We start from the raw sequence: 14,510 nt of genomic DNA, 5'->3' as shown, positions 1-14,510 counted from the left end.
TGCATGAGGAGTGAGCAGGCCGCTTCTTATCACCTGACAGGGGGGAGTTTCCCCGGTAGGACGTAGCACGTGGAAGGAACACGTTATTCCAACCAGTTCCTTTCCCCTCCATCAGGCGCCCCGGCTGACCAGGGGGAGGCAGTATAGAGACCAGGATTACTGCATGTTTTTTGTGAGGGTACCTACGTGTAAACTCCACACAGAAAGGCCCTTTTGGTGTTGCTATTCTGATGGCAGACCCCTGACCAGTGTTTGTGCCAAGTTTGGTGCGGATCGGAGCAACAGTGCGTCTCGCAAGTCCGGATATTACATTTATTACGGCCACCGTCCACCCATAAGGCAATTTTAGGATACAATTCTACAACCTTTACTTGTTTGTACCTTTTAACAAACAGAATTCTAGATCCCTCTAAATGTACCACGAATAAGTGACCACACTAACTTGTGCTGATGCCACCTCCAGCCTGGAACACCCCAGCAGCACAGCGACCAGCATCCCCTACTCTCCCAGCAAGGACCAGCCCTCCTCCACCCACAACCCCTCAGGCCCCCTGGCTTACGGAGGAGGAGGAGGAGGAGGAGGAGGAGTGGACGGGAAGAAGAGGCACAGTCCCAGCTCGTACGGGGGAAAGACCAGCAAGCTGAGCAGGGTGGGAGGCCTGGAGAGTCTCTTCAGGAAGGGAAACGGGACCGGGAGCATACTGGCCTCAGGGCCCGACTCACCCAGACAGGTAGTGTAAAGGAGACTCTGTCTCTCTGGTTTTGTATTTGCGTCGTCTGTCTCACTTTCTCTTACCCTGTTCCTCTGGAGATTATACACACGTAGCAATACTCAGATCAGTCCCTGAAAATGTAATACATTAGATTGTATCTTAATTTACGATGGCTACTACTGAAGAATGGTTAAAGAAATCTCAATAAAAGGCAATGGCAAACAGAAAGGGTTTTAGCTGTGATTTAAAAGAACATTTGTAGCAGACCAGCAGTTTTCTGGGAGTTTTTCCTTTTTATTTTTTTCCACAGATATGTGGTGCATATGGTGGTGATTCTAAGCAGACCTGTCCGAAATAACCTGAGATGTCTGGATGGTTCATGATATAGATAAAAAAAATCAGATCAGACATGTATTTTGGCCCTAAACGATTCAATGCTTTATAAAACATCAGAAGTATTTTGAAATAAACTCTTTGACAGACAGGTAGACTATGTAAAAAAAAAAGCAGCTTTCTGAATGAATTGCAGTCGTATCATCGATTCTTTTTAGGGAGACCTGTAAAGACACTGTTACAGTAGTCAGGTCTACTGAAGATGAATGCATGGACAAGTTTTTCTAAATCCTGCTGAGACATAAGTCCTTTAATCCGTGATATATTCTTAAGGTGATAGTAGGCTGACTTTGTAATGGTGTTAATGTGGCTGTTAAAATTCAGCTCTGCGTCCATGACTACACCAAGATTTTTGGCTTGGGTTGTGGTTTTTAACGTTACCGATTGAAGCTGAGCGCTGACTTTTAAGTGCTTGTAGCGCTGACTTTTAAGTGCCTGTAATAAATCTTCATCTTTATCCTTCTTTATCCTGTGGATCACTACAGTATATGCTAATACTAATACTATGTTTTGTCTTGTACTCTTTGCTAGGCCAAACTGCATCACTGACCCCAGCCTGTTCCATATAGACTGAATGTTGGGCAGCTGCACAGGCCAAACACCCCATGTCATCTGTGACCTCACCAACCTTGCACTCCCGTCTCAATGCCGTCACCCTGATTTACATCGTAATGACAGTTTCACACTTCAGCTGCAATGACTTCTGGGGATCAGAGTCTTTTATAGGAATCCGACAACACTGGCTCCTCCCATTTCATTACTACCGTGCCGTGCCCGCATATGGGCACAACGGTAGTTCCTGCTTTTAACTTTAATCTTGGTGATGGACGGTTGGATGAAATTCTGCCGTGGGTCACTATGGTTATGGCCTTTTCACAACAGGATATGTTAAATCCCCCAAAATACTTTTGGAACTCTCTGCGGAAGGGAATTTCGCTTCAGTTTTTCAAAGTTTTCAATGGCATTGATGATTTCTACCGTGGCTATGGCTATACATGTTTATTGGAACTTTTATTTTTTAACCGTTTCCTGGTTGAGGCCACATCCTGGTTCCTGTATTGGGTCAGGTGACCAGGAAGCAGCCTCTGATTTATGGGAGTTTGAACATTGAAGGACCCGTCGACACTATGGACTTGGAGAACATCTGCAGTTATCCTACTCTTCTCTCTCTCTCTCTCTCTCTCTGTGTGTCTGTCAGTCCTTTCTCTCTATCCATTCTGTGTTCTGTGGATGCCTTCATCTCTCCATCCAGCATGCCTGTGTTCAAAGTGCACTTAACCCCTATTCCCTCTCTCACTCTCACTCTCTCTCTCTCTCTCTCTCTCTCGCTCTCATCAACTCCAAACCAATGTCTCTCCATATTACCAGGCCCAGGGCCTGTTGGTACAAGGGAAGTAATCGATCATACCAGACAACACACAGACACTCGTCTCTATTAAGCTTGTTGAATTTCAATGAAGCAGGAAAATCAGGGCTTTTTCGAGGATCGTTCCCGCCTTTTTGTTTTCCTTGGTCTTTGTTTTTAAACGTTGCAAGAAACACAAATTAATTTTATTTGTGTGTCAGGACTTGCATCCGAGATGGAATTATTATTATTATTATTATTATTATTGTTATTATAATTATTATTACGATGGTGTTGGATATTGTTTTTTTGTTGGGTCATTGTTTTGTTTTTGTATAATTTATCATTTCTTAAATGATCGTTGCTGTTATTTTGTTTTGTTTCTTTCTTTAACCAAGTACCAAGTTGAACTAGAGACATTTTGAGCAAAACAAAATGTACGGCATTTTTGACGAAAGAAGTTGAAAGTATTATGACGGAAGTTCATATTGTTTAAAAATGTGTACATAAGTTTTATTATTTTTGTATTTATATTTTTTCCCCCCCTTTTTACTAAAACGAATGAGCTAAAGATGGTGACGGTGTATTTTAATAGAGGCCTATGTTTCATTATCTTGTAGAAATGGACCTGTGAGATTACCAGTACCAGTAAATGCTGGTAAACGTTGGTTGTAACTAATGAGCCTTTTAGTGCAGGACTGCCACAGAATGTCTGTCATGCAGTGGTTCTCAAAGTGGGGACCCGCAGGGGTCCTTGAAGGGGTTCCAGGGGGTCTCCAACAAAATGAGTTAATATACCATCAAAATCAGTTTAACCATTTTAACCCTATACATCGGTTGTTGGCGCGATGCATTGTGAGCTTGTAGATCTGCTATTTTTAAAGACAACAACACAAGTCTTGGGGGACAGTCCAAATTTGAACACTGCAAATGTTCTCTTATGGGGGTCCCTGGGCACAAGAAAAAAATAATTGGGGGTCCGGGGTCGAATTCATATTAATTTGGGGGTCCTTGACACGAAACAGTTTGAGAAAGTTGTAAAGGGTTGGCATTGATTGAGGGTCCACGGTACGGCCACTGTAGTTGAGGAATTATAATGAATGTTATCAGCTCTTACTGCCTGATCCGCTGACCTTTCATAGGAATCATTACATTATACATTATAGGGACCACTGCATAGGAAGTCACATACTTTCTCACTCCAAGCATGATGTAGCACCATTCTAAAAACATTTTAATGTCAAGGAGCCCCAAAGTAGAATGTATCTGGCTACGGTCCCACGTTGTAGCTTGTAGATCGGCTATTTTACCTATAAAATAGAGCTAAAGTAGTTAAACTGATTTTGAAGCTGTATTTTACCCCCTGGAACCCCCTCAAGGACCCCACCTTAACCCATTAAAACCGGTATAAGATATTAGCGTTGGCTATTCAAAAATAGCTGCTATTTTGGGATTTAAAAAAAAAAAGTGTTAGATTTGTTTTTTTTTTATCATTGTGAATGTTTTAACAAAATAATTTCTCTTCTGGGGGTCCCTGGCACAAAACATTTTCAGATGGGGGGTCCGCGGTCAAATATATATCAATTTGGTCCTTGGCACGAAAAAGTTTGAGAACTACTGGTTTGGAAGGCATTTGTAGAATCGGCCTCAGGTCTTAATGGGTTAAGCAGCAGTAGTTATTTTTAATTTCAAGGACCCCCCAGTTTGCTATGCATTAAGCCACGGACCCTCGCCTCATAACTCTGAGAGTGTACAAATGGAACCCTTACAGGATACAGACCTATAATGGTCCATTTGGTTTATAACTATCAATTATTTAGCTGGGGACCCTCCCAAGGACCCCTGGGGTTTCCCGGACCCCACTTTGAGAATCACAGTTCTGTGAAATCAGGCCCTGGTGGTTTAGTATTGTAATAGGAAAGGGCCCACATTCCTGTTGCCTGTGGTTCACCCCCTTCTTCCAATGTTAAGAATGTTTTTTTTTTTTAAACGTTTTTTATCTTCTAATGGTCTAAGAAAGACTGGTTGAAGCTCAGAGCGATTATGATTGTTGTATGTTTCGAGTGAAGTGAAACCCGAGTTCCTTTGAAATGCCTTCAGTTGCTATATGTACGTAGTTCTGCCATTGGAATCGGAGATTATCGATGGTTCCCAGTACATCTTAACACAATATTCAGCAAGGCGGTACTAGTATACAGTTTGAATCAGCATTTTTAGCACAAAAAAAAACAACAGTCTGCCAGCCACAGCGTGCATCTGTTTCCACAACCTGCTATGAGTTTGTTTAATGGAGCAAAACAAATATCAGTTCAAAGAGAATGAAGAAAAAGCAGAACATAAAATAACTTTGTAATCTGTTTTGTAATCATCTACCAAAAGCGCAATCCTTGTGCATCAGGCACTGCTAAGGTAACTAAAGACAAAGTAGCCCAGTCCATTTAACACTTAAACCCTATATACTTAGCTGAGTGGGATCCCTCAGGGCTATATACTCAGTAAACTAGTATTTATTTTTCTACACCAAATGTCTTCGCCGAAAGTAGACGATCGCCGAATGTTCACCCCAGAATAGAGATGCTAGGGGTTCGTGTGGTAAAAACAGAAAGTCATTACTCAAAGAAATTGAAGGTATTTTGGAGGCGTTTGACACAGGTTTGACCCAGTGTGAGGTTTCTGAGTGTCGTACCAAACTGGTACTTGCCAACTGCTTTAGCGGAGATAGCCAGGGTTCAGTGTTATCTCAGAGCTATCTCAGCACTAATGAACACTTCACATTGATTAATCCACTGCGTACGATAAGGATTCATGAGATCTCTATCACGTAGGTAATTTACTTGGTCTTCTTGCCTGTTCTCATTGGCCTTTTTCTGTAAAGGAAAAAAAAGAACCAAGATGTAGCAACAGTAGCACCTATGATGTTATAGCATGATTTGTGGCAAACCTCATTATTGTCACTGTCGGGCAGAAACCTTGTATGTCCAAATCTGTTACTTTTCAGGAAATGGAAAAAAGAACCAGTGTTCCAATTGATCCAATGTAGTTATTATTTAGCTCTTGTTAATGCTTTTCATTATGAAACCCACAAACACACTTAACAACTTTAGACCTTTTGCGTCCACATTTTGGGCATGTCATTATAGGTTAACATTTTCAAAATGTTTGAAAACTTTTAAGAATAGCAAAAATAGCAGATCTACCAGATAACAACTGGCCTTTCATTTATGGGGAAACATACACAGAAAGGTGAAATATTGAGATGCAAGGTTACTGCCTGAGAGCGACGATATGTGATTGGGGGGTGAGGTCACCTCACTGTTCAGCCAAACTGTTTCAGGCCCTCAAAGGAGCCAACAGTGGTTGAACTCCACAATTTCTTCACGTCCTAAAGACAAAAAGCAAACATTTTGCAATGATTTGTTCGAGTTAGATTCAGTGTGAACACGTATTGGTGCTTAGATATGTTTGAGACACACAACTACCCCAAACGACTATCAAGTGTTGTAGGATGTGAAGACAAATGTAATTCAGTCTGTTGTTTTCAGAGCAGCTGCATGGTGTCTACATCACTCAGATATGGAGGTATTAAAGCTTCTTTTCTCCTTTTTGCACTTTGTAATAATGCCCAGATCTTTACATCTATTTCTATTTATATAAATATTTGAAATATATAAAGCTCTATTGGTGATGTTTTTTTTTCTTTTGTCAACTACAGTAGAAAAATACTGTATGAAGTACATGGTGACTTGGGAGGAGGCCCCTAAACCAGCACACTGTCGGTTTTTAGTTTTGTTTTATCTTTTTAGCATTTGATCCAAACTCTTTCTGAATGTGGAATGTTTCTGAACAAAGCTTTTTCTACGAGTTGGGATCGCAACCCTCTCACTTCAAGAGGTTCAAGAAATGGATTTTCTATCAAAGAAAGAAATAACACTTGCTGTTAAAAAGGAAAAAAAGGTCTTATATCCATGCTTTTATTAAATGATTTCAAATGGATGTTGGTTTTGTTTGACTAAAACACACCAGCCATGCCAGGGCTAGGGGTAAGATAAGTATAAATAAGTATAAAATAAGATAAACCTTTTTAATGATCCCTGGAGGGAAATTCAGGTCATAGAAGCAACAACAGTAAGACTGAAACACAGGAGAGAACCAAACCAAATAAATAAAACAGTTTGAAGATTGAGTTTAGATTCTGACACTAGACATGATCTGAGTATGAATATACATAGTTATATGAATGAATATGAATATTTGTACAGCCCTATTGAGTGTATGGATGGATATACAGTGAGTGATGAATGAGGATTGAATATGATACACTGTCTTTCCACAGTTATCCTTAAGCACTTGAACCCTAGCGTCCCTATTCTGGCGAAAATCTGACATATGGCGAAAATAACTGACCCACAAGCTCATAACGCATCACATCGTCACGCGTTGTGAGCTTGTAGATTGTCTATTTTTGGCAAAGATATTTTGTGTAGAGGAATGAAAAAGGAGCAGACCAAGCATAGAGTCCATTTGGCAAGTGCACCAGAGTTCATGCAGGAGTCAGTTGTAAAAAAAGACAATAGTTGGAGTGTAAGAGTGCATACAACATAAATAAGGCTATAGTGCTTCCTGCAGCTGACCCTGGTTCAAATCTGCACCTGAGACACTTTATTGCATGTCATCCCTCTCTCAGTGAACACAGAGGTGTTCACTGAAATAAAGCAGAGCCAGAAATGCAAAAAAAAAGAATCTTTGAAAAAGACAATAGTTCCAGACAGTGCAGGTCTTAACAACTTGAACACTATACTTAGTTGACCGGGGTCCACCAGGGCTTTATACTTAGTACGCTATTGTTTCCCTCTGCACCAAATCTCTTGCACCGAAAATAGACTCTCTACATCGACGTGGGACGTTATGAGCTGCTTGTAGACCTGCCGTTTTCCTCACCCCAAAATAGCGATGTTAAAGGGATAGTTCACCCAAAAGAATACTATTTTTCTATCGATTAGTCACCCTGTGGAGACTTGAATTCATGGATATGTTTTAGTTTTTGTCGCATTCCTAAGCCAATGATTTGATGACCAGCGGACCGGTAGGCAGCTGTTCCGGTAGGAGACACAAAGGAGACTCTTTGTGTCTCCAACCGGAACCGCTGCCAGTCATCAAATTATTGGCTTAGGAATGCGTCAAAAACTAAAATATATCCATGAATTCAAGTCTTCATGGGGTGACTAATCGATAGGAAAGAAAAGTCATTTTAGGGGTGAACTATCCCTTTAAGGTTCTTGTGGTTAAGTTATGTTATGAGGTTGTGGGATGGGTGATGGCTGATTTAAGCAGTCACACCTGGCCTGAGTCAAACCAATTGGACTTAGAGCTACAGTACTGTTGGTGTGCCTGCAATGCCTGCATACCTGTTGTGCATCAAGTTAATCGATGCACAACAGGATAAATCAGTCATCCCCAAAGCATTCAGGGAGAGATGGCGTCTGTAAATACAGGTTAGGGGTCTGCCTTGTTTCGTCAGTGTCATTTGTTTCTATGTACCACTTTATTACACCTAGAGAGCCTGTTTCCCCTGGAGGGCCAGGAACAAGGTAGTGGAGATGGTGCACCTAAGGGTGGGTATGGAGGTGTCTGGGATGGGTGGGTGTGTGGAGGTCAGGGTGGAGCTCTCGGAGGAGTGTAGTGGGGTTAAGGTGCAACATACTGTAGGCAGGGAGAGGTGACTGGTAAAGAAGTTCAATGAAGCGTGCATAAACGGCGGGAGTAACTGCTTTTTATCAGAAGGTGGTGATGTGCTGGCCCATTGATAAGGGACACACTTTGTTCCTTATTTTTGAGGATCAATCAATGACACATCTTACAAATTAAAACACCTCATATACTATAATACAGGTTGTTAACCACTTAAACCCTCTATAATTAGTAAACTAGACCTGAGTTGTCTTTTCTGTCTACTCCAAATGTCTTTTTGGCTAATGTTCCCCCCAGACAATGGATGCTGGGGTTCAAGTAGGCTGGGTGTCTCTTATTAGAATTTCAGGTAGTTGCAACCCTACAAGTTATGGTCATCCCTCATAGGTGGGTATGAGAAGTGCTCTGGTGGTACTAAAGCTCCATGCAATCTATGGCTGTGCAGTATCCCGGCTGGGGTCCCTCTGAGTTTCGCTGAAGCAGAACAGTTGGCCCTGGGCCCTTTCAAGGTTTAATTATGGGCAAAAATAGCAAAACAAAAATGGCCCACAGAGACCGGAGCTGCAGCCCTCTCCCATGTCTCCCAGTGCAGACGCCTGGAAGCGTTCCTTCAGGTTAAGTGAGGCAAGGGCTGCTCCGCTCTCCCCCGGTGAAAATGTCCTGTGCTCGGCTAGTTACATTCACATCAGGTACATGTTGTAGAGGAAAAGGGGAGCCCTTGGGCCTGCTTGCGTCGAGCCAGGGATATAGCTAAAAAACCTTTATTGTTTAGGGCAGAGGTCTTCAACAGGGGGTCCTCAAAGGTACTACAGGGGGTCCATCAAATCTTTGTGTGATATGATTTTCTTTTTTACCTTAACCAATTGAACCCTAGCATCCCTTGACTGAGGAGAACTTTAGACAAAACATTTTTTCGAAAAGGGGTACTGGTGTAGAGAGGAAAAAGAGCAGACCACGTAAACAAAAAAAGTTGAATCTGAAACACAATTTAATACACTATAGAGGGGGTCCCTGCTTCATCTCTCTCTCAGCTAGGGGGTCCTTGGGCTGAAAACGTTGAAGACCCCTGGTTTAGGGCATAAAAAAACGTGAGCACCCAGTTGCTCATGCTTACAGCCTATCCAGAGAAGAGAGCTCACATGTAGGCGCATAGGTGAAGTGGAGAGAGTCAGTGTGTGTTTGTGGTGGTTCTTAAGCTCCATGTGGTCCATGGCTGTGCAGTAGCCCAGCTGGGGTCCCTCTAAGTCGGGCTGAAGCAGAGCAGTGGGCCCTAGGCACTTTTAAAGTGGAATTAGGGACAAAAATAGCAGATGGCCCAGAGAGACTGACCCAGAGAGACCGCTCCTGCCTTCTTACCAACAAACTAAAGTGCACAGAAATGTGTAATCTACGAATCTGCAGCAATCAGAGGGAGGAGGAGGAAGATGTAGAAGTTGTCGTGAAACTGGTTCACTATGATGGTAAATATTAATAGAATATGAATACTTCAGAATTTATCTTATTGATGATAATGTATGACTTTTTTGTTTTTGTTTTTTTCCTATTCTTTTGATCAACAGTTGGTGTCATCGAAGGTTGATAACACCACACCCACCAAATGGTAAGGTAAAGTTTATTCATAAAGTGCCATTCAAAACAATGCCCAAACATTCAGGATGGAGGCTGTGGCTGTTTCTCCCTGAATGTTTGTAGGGATGACTATGATTTATCCTGGGTGCAACTCCATGCACAACAGGTGCATATAGTCTCACCTGCTGTACACGCTGTAGTTCAATGTCAAGTTTGAGTCCAATTAGTTGTGACTGCTTAAATCAGCCATCCCCCACACCAAACCCACAAAGTGTTACAAGGTGCTGGACGCAGAAAGAATGGCGTATAATAATACAAATGAGTTACATCTGCACCTTGTAAACCAGTGCAATTATGAAAATCTATCTGGAATTACCAGAGTCATAAAAATGACTGTAATGCTCCTAATCCCAAAGGCAAAATACGAAGACCTGTCAACACTTTTGGAAATGCCATTTTCTTATTTACTGTCGATGCAGGCTGTGATTACCTAATAAAAAAGTGCTTTTGTGACTCAATTCAATTGTTACTGAGGTGTAGGCCAGGCGCTGGTATGAAACACAACCCAGACCCCTTCAAGGCCTGTGATTTTTGTATTGTTTTTTGAGTGGTGCTAGCCGCTCCAAGGACTGACTTTGTGTGTGTGTCTGTCCGTCCGTATGAGCACGGCCTCAACAACTCTGTCCCAATGAGCAGGGCCTCAACAGCTGCAGCTGATTGCAACACAAAGATGCAACCAGTTACACTAATTAACTCATCAAAGTCACCACTCTCTTCACACTGGGCGTGATTTTTTTACAGCCTAAAGCCTGATACTTTGTCGTATGGCGGCGTCACATGCTGCAAATGATAGCCAACCAACAACGCATCATGGATGCCACGCGTTGTGAGCTTGTAGGTCGGCTATTTCCGGCACGGCCGTACGACACCGCAGAGCATGAATGAAAACCTCTTCTCCACAGCCAGGCTATGCGTGGCCTGCCTGCAGGGTCGGCGCGTAATCACAAAATGTTTATTACACGGCATGCTTTCTGTGGAGTTGACACTACAGCGCTGAGACAAATCACCTCCGCTGGCAGCTACTGTACATAAGGACTAACCACAGAGATTGTGCTATAGGTGGCACAATCTCTAAGAAATTGGTGGCCACTGAGCAGAGCGGCACGGTCCAGTGGAAACCTTGTATGTCCGAAACTGTTACCTTTCAGGGGGGGAAGAAATAACCTGATGTGTTCCAATGGATCCAATGTAGTTTTTATTTAGTCACAAGCTCTTGTTAATACTTTTCATTGGTTCAATATTCATAAAACCAACAGACCTAACGACTTTCATAATAATAAAAAAATCACACCCAGTGTGAAGTGGGCGGTGTGGTCACAGTGGTCATCACAGTGATGGAAGAAGTGATGGAAGAAGTGATGGAAGAAACCATAACTTAAAAAAAACAAATTTATTGTTTTTTTTAAAGGTAGGGTAAGTGATTTGCAATTATTCAAATAATTGCAAAATGGGTCTATGTTCTGATAGTGCTCGTTACTATAGAGTGTCCTGTCCATATAAAGAGTCTCCATGTCTCTCCAGCTCTTTATAAAACAGAAAATGTATTTTGTAGTTTTTTTTTTTTTTTTTGTAGTTTCATTTCCAATTTTATCCAACCAGGACAGAGAACTCAATCAGGATACAGATTAAACAAGTGAAATTGGAAGTGATGACACTAAGAAATGAGCAGACACATTTTTAACTGGAACACTATACAAATTAAGCTTAAAAATGGGTACTTTCTCCTGATTGGCTGAGATTTTGACACCTACCGAAAAATGTATTTTCTGTTTATTAAAGAGCTGGAGAGACAGGGAGACATCTGTTACTGAACAAACACACTATAGCAATGATTACTATCAGAATATAGTATTTTAACCTTTTAACAAAATACTTTTTGTTTTAACCAAAAAATATCACTTACCCTACCTTTAAAGAGGTGGTGCCATGGTTTTGCACTTTTTCTGTTTTTCATGTGTCTATGAGGTTGATAGAACTTCATTAAGCCCCCCGGTGGTGTTTTTATGGTGTTTTATGTCTTCTCTGACTATTTGGAGTTTCTTCCTGGAGGCTGAAACCTTGAGGGTCAAAAGTGCCAATAGAGAAACAGGGGCATTGTGACATCACAATGCCATACCCTCCCCCTCATTATCATAACACAACAGGTGTGGGCATGAGGAGGAGGAGGGACTAGGACAGGTGGGTGGTGCTAAGGTGGTGGAGGAGGTGCTAAGGTGAGAACCAGGTATACTTAATGAACTGGAGGCGTGTCCACATAAAAACAACATTTTACACTTACTGTACACTTTCTTTTTTTTTGAAAAAAATCCTTACATAATAATAATACCTTATGATCAGGTTTTAAGGTTGAAAAATATCATGGCACTCCATCTTTAAGTTATGGTTTCTTATATAGGGCTATGCACATGTGTCATGTTTCCCTAGCCAATCACAGTCCTGAATAGACTGTGATTGGCCAATCACGGTGCAGGGTTAGAGGGGTACATTTGTGGCCAATCACAGCGCAGGATTTGGTGTGCAAATATCCAAATCTCTATAGGGGCGGCAAAAAGAAACCTATAGCGAAAATGGCACATCTTGCGTCTCGCTTGCGAGCTTGTAGATCGGCTATTTTCGCTACTTTCGTACACTGTTGTACGAGGAAGTAGGACATTACTTTAAAGTTGAAAGATACAAGGGAAATGTCTGCCCGACAGCAGCAACATCATGGAGTGAATGAGGAGGACGTTCTGGTCTAGTCCCTTTGGCCCTGTGCTGGGACCTTGGCTAATTCTTCAAGATGGCCCCTTTTCCTCCACCTACCTCCCTATCTCCCTCTCCTCTCCCCCCTGTTATGTCCATATTTAGGGATAATCAATTTGGGCTGATGTCGGTGATCTCCATGTGCATGGACAGAAACTTTTGCCTAACGATGTCGATTTGCACATGTCCACATGTCATTCATTTCTAAATACTCACTAATAAATGAGAAAACCAGAACAGTGATTAAACTAGATCAATTTCACACTAGGGGATCCAAATGTTTGATGTTCACCCTTAAGTCAGGACCTCGTCCATGAAGTTTCACAATGTTCCTCTTTTAAAGAGGGGCTTTGTCCACGACCCACTTCTCCCACTGAACTACATAGAACCAGAGTCCTTGATAAAATACAGCGTTTATATAGCAGGGAATGTTCTGTTTAGTGCTGCAAGTATGTAGGCTAACAATGGCCTGCATAACTTCGCTACGGCGACATGCTCAACATTCTAAAAAGATCACACTTGTACTTGTGGTCAGATGGGTGGGCCGCAAATGCGTTTGAGATTTTCAAGTGGGCCCTGATCCAGAAAAGGTTGCGAACCACTGATGTAGGTTCACACCTGATGGTGATAGACAATCATGCTTGTTACATAATCAGGGTGAGAAAAATAACCAACCATCCTTTAACATCCAAACTCTTAACAGTGTCAGTGACTACAGACAGTAGATCACTAGTGTGGTGACAAATAACTTCCTAATGTTGTTTAAAATTTAAACAACATTAGGAAGCAAACTTTTTCATATCAAGGACCAGGGCCGGATACAGGAATTTTTAATTGGGGGGGCAATAGGAAATACTGAGGGGGCGTTCGCTGTTTTTTCCGCCTACTTTGCTTCTTTTGGGCTTGTTTTCCTAGGCTTCTTTCTCTCGCAATATCTGGCAACACTGTCCATGGCAAATCAGGGCGGAGAATTATTTGAATTGTGCAATGATGCATGATGGAATATGATTACTTTGATTATGGTAAGCTCACATTTCATATCACACACACCATAAATGTAACTTTCACAAGCCCCCCCAAAAAATATATCAAAAAATTAAAAAATCTTCAGGGCATTTGGGGGGGCATTGCCTATGCCTAGATCCGGCCCTGTCAAGGACCCCCAAATTAATATGTACTTGGCCGCAGGCCCTCATCTGAAAATATATTTGTGCCAGGGACCCCATACAAGATTTGTGTATTTAAAATGTTTCAAAAACATTCCACATTTCACACATGTTTCAAGATTCTTTTGAGAATCTCAGATCTACAAATGCCTTGCTTGTAGATCAGCTTTTTACCGATCTACATGGGTTTAAAGTGGGAAAACTGCTATATTAACTCATTTTGCTTGCTGTGTGTGTGTGTAAAGTGGGAAAACAGATGTGTATGCTATATTATATAGTGTGTGTGTGTGCAGCCTATATAGTCGCTTCTTTTGGGCTTGTTTTCGTAGGCCCGGCCGCTTGTTTCTCTCGCAAAACACTGCAACGATGGTGTTGTTGAGGGATTCTGCTCGGCTTGGAATCCTGCTCCCAGTAAGGATTTATGGGAGGTGATTTCTATCGTTGCTCTGGTCTTGACTTGTCCTTGACTTGAGCTCATAGTGGCTCTACACTGTAAAATCTCGAGTGTTGGTTTAACTCTGAGAGTGTAAAGCATAAATTTCTTACACTCTCAGAGTTAAATCAACGCTCAGGGGACTGTGTGTGATTGAGGTCAGTGAATGGATTTATCATCCCGTATGAACAGAAGCTGTCTTGTCCACAACCTTCTTCTTTCTTTGCATTTTAAATCAAAGCTTCCCCCGCTGGTGTGGTTTTGTCCAACTACATGTATGTAATATCAATTTGATATGCCAAGAGTTTTGATTTTCTTTCCTGACATAAAGTCGGCAGTCCCTAGCCGAAGAACAAAGAAGTGATTCTCACCCTTTTTTCAGGGACCCACAATTTTATATG

The 14,510-nt window shown here is 41.8% G+C and overlaps 1 protein-coding gene across 1 annotated transcript in view; it reads left to right on the top strand.

Annotated features, from left to right (window-relative positions):
- The window catches only part of atxn7l1 (ataxin 7-like 1), a 77,628-nt gene extending 71,501 nt beyond the window's left edge, over positions 1-6,127 (top strand). The window contains 2 exon segments of the mRNA XM_080421203.1: positions 464-731; positions 1,638-6,127. Coding sequence (XP_080277329.1) covers positions 464-731; positions 1,638-1,655 — 286 coding nt within the window. The 3' untranslated portion in view covers positions 1,656-6,127.
- The last annotated feature ends 8,383 nt before the right edge of the window (positions 6,128-14,510 follow it).

The sequence above is a fragment of the Gymnoscopelus braueri genome (genome assembly GCF_963280865.1).
Source record: "Gymnoscopelus braueri genome assembly, chromosome: 23".
Taxonomy (NCBI): Eukaryota; Metazoa; Chordata; class Actinopteri; order Myctophiformes; family Myctophidae; genus Gymnoscopelus; species Gymnoscopelus braueri.
Note: the sequence above shows the minus strand (reverse complement) of the source record. Positions and strands in the feature narration are given on the sequence as shown.